General features: G+C 40.2%; 1 protein-coding gene across 1 annotated transcript; it reads right to left on the reverse strand.

Moving 5' to 3' along the window:
* Positions 1-1,623: 1,623 nt before the first annotated feature.
* Positions 1,624-4,180, reverse strand: LOC137306985 (neurogenic differentiation factor 6-like). Its single transcript, XM_067976348.1, is given in 3 exon segments — positions 1,624-2,639; positions 4,026-4,111; positions 4,113-4,180. Coding segments are annotated over 3 exon segments (1,170 nt in total).
* Between the last annotated feature and the right edge of the window lie 1,266 nt (positions 4,181-5,446).

Genomic DNA, 5,446 nt, shown 5'->3' on the forward strand with positions numbered 1-5,446 from the left:
ATGGATTTGTCGCACGGATCTGTTCTACTCTCTCACCTCAAGGTTGGAGTTTCGTCACAAAATAGAACAGTTGCAGCCGTCCAGCTACGCACACTCCACGCACAGATATCGACAGCCCTTGCAATACATCACTGTTCCCATTCAACAGTTCAGAGACTGTCAGAAAACAGAATGCTGTTATTGATCAATTGTACCTGACAAAGATGACAGGCAGAAAAGTTCGATATAATTTTTTAGCAACTAATAATTTCTGCTTATCTGATTGTCTCCTGACCCAGCAAAAGATCTAACTGTGTCATTTTCAGGCAAAATGTTCAACACTTATTTCACCTTCCTGATTCCTCACGTGTCCGTAAATATTAATTAATAGGAAACGTTCGCAGACCGCAGTCAGTTTTCTTTCATTTATTTTTAGTTTATGAAACATTTTCCAGTAATATTTTACCCTTGAGTTCGTTCAGTTTAAACTTTTAGTGAGAATTTTTGCCGTCGTGAAGATTGTCTTCTCTCCCACCAGTCTGAGGTTGAACAAAGACCTTTAGCAATGAAAAGAATTGAATCTGTTTTTTAAATAAAATCCACAAACTGATCAAAACCAAACGAGTTTATTGGGAGAAAACGCTCACTTCACACATCGGAGGGGAAAAGGCTAAACAATAAATAAAAAATACACGTTAATCGATCCGTTTTTCATTGCATATGTCAAATCATACACGCCGTACTTCCTTAAGGCGAGGAAGTATGTTAATGCATTTTTAAGACACTTCGACGAGTTTGTACACGGTTACATGTTAATACTCCGTCAGTGACCCTTTTATAGAACTTCGTTCATAGGCATCACTACACTCACCCAAATCCTTCATGATTGCTGATTATTAAATACGTCAAAATATGACACATACAAAAATAAATTCACTACGATTGCATGAATAAATATTCGACTGGATCAAATTAATTGAATTAAAGTAGTCGATGCGTTTTGATACAGTGGTTTCCTAAAATGCCACTTCAATATAAATAATATTTACAACGTGTTAAAAGGCAGATTTTTTTGAACGATCATTGCGCACAGTAACGGAGAGCTTCCCCTAGCTGATAGTTAGGAATGCTGCATCAGGGCTAAAGACAGAAAATAAATTGGTAACACTTATTTTTTTTTTGTATTTCCAGAGTCTGTGAGTGGCTTGTTATATACAGTACTGTGTTTGGATCATTTCAGTCTCATGTGCCACTTAAAATGATTACATACCTCCATCTTTCCATCTCAGAGCCATTATAATAACATTGACCAAAAATACTATCCTACCACATCGTTCACATGTAAAATATTGTCGCGTCTATCAAACTAAGTAAAAGTATTTACAAATGATCCTGTTAAATGAAAAGTGTACGCGAGAAGTAACAAAGGGCCCATATGGTGTATATTTCTCTTTTAAGGGGTAGTTACTGATATATAATTTACTCACTTGCATAGTTTTTCGATTATTGCTTCTCTGCCATCATGTAACATTCGAATATGAGTGCAGTCGTGCTGTTAAAAACAATTTTGTATCAATTATTTAATGTACCACCCACTGCTTTATCTTAATTACTTGTGATCTGTATAGCCACTATTTTTGCTCATTAATTATGAAAAACCGCATTTAATTCGTCCTGCATTGAAAGTGTCTCGTTGCGCAGATGGAAATCGTAAGGAAATGTACTGTCTGTGGGCACCACACATCGCATGGCTGGGCTGAACATGTAGTTCTGTCCAAGGGGACGGCTGGCTGGCACAGCGGAATAATGCATGCCATAGTGATAATTCTTCACATAGTCAGATGGATCTTCTTGCTTCAGGGAGAAAATCCCATTAAAGTTAATTGGAGGGCTTAGGGGACCTTCAAACTGTGGGCTCACACACTCGGGAGAAGCGTTTTGGTAGAAAGACTCATAAGCACCACAGTAGCTGTAAGGTTTGATGGACTTGGAGGAACTGTCCATTGGAGTCTGTCCTGAGGGGCTGCCCAGATCAGGGTTTTGATATGTGTAGAGAGTGGAGGAAAATTGAGATCTTGCGATGTGAGCTCCATCTCCGCTTTGATCCATCAATAAGTTTCTCGTATTGAGTTGCAGACAACCAGCTACCAGATTGGTGGTAGGTTGGGATAAGTCCTTACACAGATTTTGCACGAAGGTCAGCAGGTCGGGTCTCTTGCCAATGCGCAGGATCTCAGCTAGAGCCCATATGTAATTTTTAGCTAGGCGCAACGTTTCTATCTTGGACAGTTTCTGTGTTTTGGAATAGCATGGGACAACTTTGCGAAGGTTGTCCAGGGCATTGTTGAGACAGTGCATCCGATTCCTCTCCCTCGTATTGGCCTCCGTCCTTCTCATTTTGACTCGCTCAACCCTTGCTTTGGTCATCAGCTTCTTTCTGGGTCCTCTCCTCTTGGGTTGTTCTTCGTCTTCTTCGTCCTCCTTCTCATTCTCATCTTTCTCTGATTCCACAGACGGGCTAATGTTGCTGAGATCAATCGAGCATGTTTCGTGCTCTGCACAGATTTCGGACTCTTTATCCTCAGTTTCGCTAACGCCATCAAAGTTTGTTCCGGGCATCATGACAGCTTCGTCAATTGGTAAAGTCAACATGTTGCCAGCTTAGGGGGGAGGAGGGGAGAGAAACAATATAGTTATCTGGCTAAATAATACATTAGATCTAATTAACTATTACACAGCACAATCCTTGAGTTGAAGAATAAATAATCTGCACACGTCTTTTAAAATATAAACTGAAATATTCATAACTGGAAAACATAATACACCTTAGCATTCAGTGCTGTTGCACAGAACCATCTTTAGGCTGTGTTTGCAAGAACAGGTTCTGAATTGTTTTAAACTCCTTTTTACAATATTGTATATGGTTGTGATCTTCTGGCCAATGTTAAAATGATGGTGTAAAAGCTGTGCAACTGACAGGTTTATGAAAACAGGACGGCTCCACTGTTTTGGTTTGATTCCCTTGGGTCTCAAACTTCCCATGGATCGTAATTAAAATTACAGGATCGCTTACAATGCCACATCCAGTCCGTGGTAATACTATAGTTGGTACTGGCAGTCTCGGGGAGTGGATATCGGGGACCAATGCAACTCGGACTTCCCTAAAGCGACCGGATTGTCTTTTTTTGGTTAAGCAAATTTCAGATATTATTATGAGACTAGAATAGCAATAGAAAGCTACATTGCATGGGATGCCGCCGGATAGACTGTTTCGTTTTACAAACATTAACAATAGGCTGGATTCGGCACTGAGCCGGAAAGTTAGACAATCGGCCAAGAAAAGATTTGGAAATAATTACTTTTTTTTCAATAAAATATTAAACCTCGTCGTGGAAATCGAAAGAATTCAATTAAAAAAAATGTTTCGTGTGTTGCATAGCACCAGCCCCGGCACTAGTTATGCAGTGCAATAAATCATTTGACAGATGGAGGGTCATAGGGTTTTCTTCCCACTATGAAATATTGCAATTTGCACTTGCATTTTCTACATTCACCTCAAAGTTAATCTGTTACACTCCTAAGTTTCTCTACACCAGAACAACGCCCCACATTTTAGAAGCGTTTATTTTTCCACTTCGAAAACTAGTTTGAAATCCGAGCGTCAATAGCACAAAATTTTGAGCCATTATTATTTTATGCACTCAGGTGTAGAACTGTTTCAAATATTACCCCCATTCAGTACACAAACGAGCGCGTTATAAATCACAAACCTTATGTAAATTTAGGCTAGTTACACGAAAGTCCTGTTAAATCTATGAATGAAATGACAAAACAATCAGTATTAACGAAGTCATCAGTTCCAAGGAAGCCAGGTAATTTTCGAATTGCATGCAAAGTGAATATATTAACACTTAAATATGCAATATTAATAGCAATATCAGGATGGTTGCACATTAGGGCAAGGCAATTAAAATAAGAATCTGCCACCGTTTTTAATGCAGTGATGATCTGGTTATTTCAATTATATATTTTTTTGAAATTCTTACCTGAAATCAATGCTCAGAAGGAATGCTCATTTTCAGCTCTTGCTGGCTGCTTCTCCGTAGTCTGACGGCAGTGGTAGGGTCTCTCGGCAGGATCGGTGTGTGATCGCTCTGAGAAGTGACAGTGATGCCAACTGCCAGCGCTGGTACCATGCCATCTGCCGCTGACGTCAGCGGGCAACGGCCGCTGATTGGCAGGTGCAGACGCTGGCATCTTGCGCCCCGAGGGAGACAGGAGCTGGGGCAGCAGCCCATAGACATCAAATATTATCACCATCTCCACGGGGCAGCCGAGCTGACAGCAAGGAGGCCGGGAGGATCAGCTAGCCGCTTAAAATAAAAGGAAAAGCATGACACACATCCCATCTTACACCTTATTAAAACCCCCTGTTTCCACATGTCAGCACCAATCAGACACAGAAAGGCATGGTGAGCTATTGAGAGCTGAGGCAGGAAAAATCTTTCTTTGAGTAGCAAGTCTGTTTTTAAAAAAAAAAATATTATTACAATACTAGTTGGGGACTGCACACATTGGATCTGGTAAAGGCAGAGCTGTTTACTGTATGTCGATACGTGTTGTGGTTATATTAAGAATGCCCATGTCAGTTGTGAACAAAGATGGCTTCAGAATGCCATTTAAATGTAGGTGCCACCTATACATTGCAAAAGTGCCAGCGGTCCCAAGAAACTGGCAACTGTCAATATACCGTGTGCACCAAATTCCAATACTGACCAATTTGCTACATGGCAGAGTGTCTGTGTATGTTTTATTAACTATTAACCACATCACCTGACAAGACCCGAGGTGGGTTTGTTCCTTAATCACTATCATTGTGTATCCGTAATCTGTGCGACTGTCTGGAAGAAATTGGTATCGCAAAGTCATGGGTCCGAACAATGATTTTAATGGTTAACCAATCTAATATTACCGACTATTCAAAATGACACAGCTCTGGTTACCAACATTATAATACAGACCAGAAATTTGTCGATGCCACAGTCTGATTTTAATGGAAGGTATGTTCCTACATAATGTTACAGCGTTCCTCGATCTTCTGAGGTACCAATTGCTGTGCTGTCCGAGCCGTGCAGAGGATCACGAAATATTCTTTTGCCCTGGCCCAGTCTCCCTTACTGACCAGCCTTTCTTCCGCCAGTGCGTTATATGCACACAGATATCTCCATCTCCTCGCTATTTACCCTGGGAAGAGCTGGAGCCAAAAATATAGGGAATTACATTTGTGATGTGTATGTGTTTTGTTGATGAATCTGTTTTTATGCGCTTATTCATTTTGTCACGATATATAAGCTCTTCTATCGTTTCCCAAAGATTTCCAGTTTCCTACACGCTAACCTCTTTGCAGTTACATTTACGTTAACTTCATTGTTTTATTAAAATGTAACTTGTAAAAAAAATGCATTCC

Source organism: Heptranchias perlo, chromosome 3, assembly GCF_035084215.1.
Source record: "Heptranchias perlo isolate sHepPer1 chromosome 3, sHepPer1.hap1, whole genome shotgun sequence".
Taxonomy (NCBI): domain Eukaryota; kingdom Metazoa; phylum Chordata; class Chondrichthyes; order Hexanchiformes; family Hexanchidae; genus Heptranchias; species Heptranchias perlo.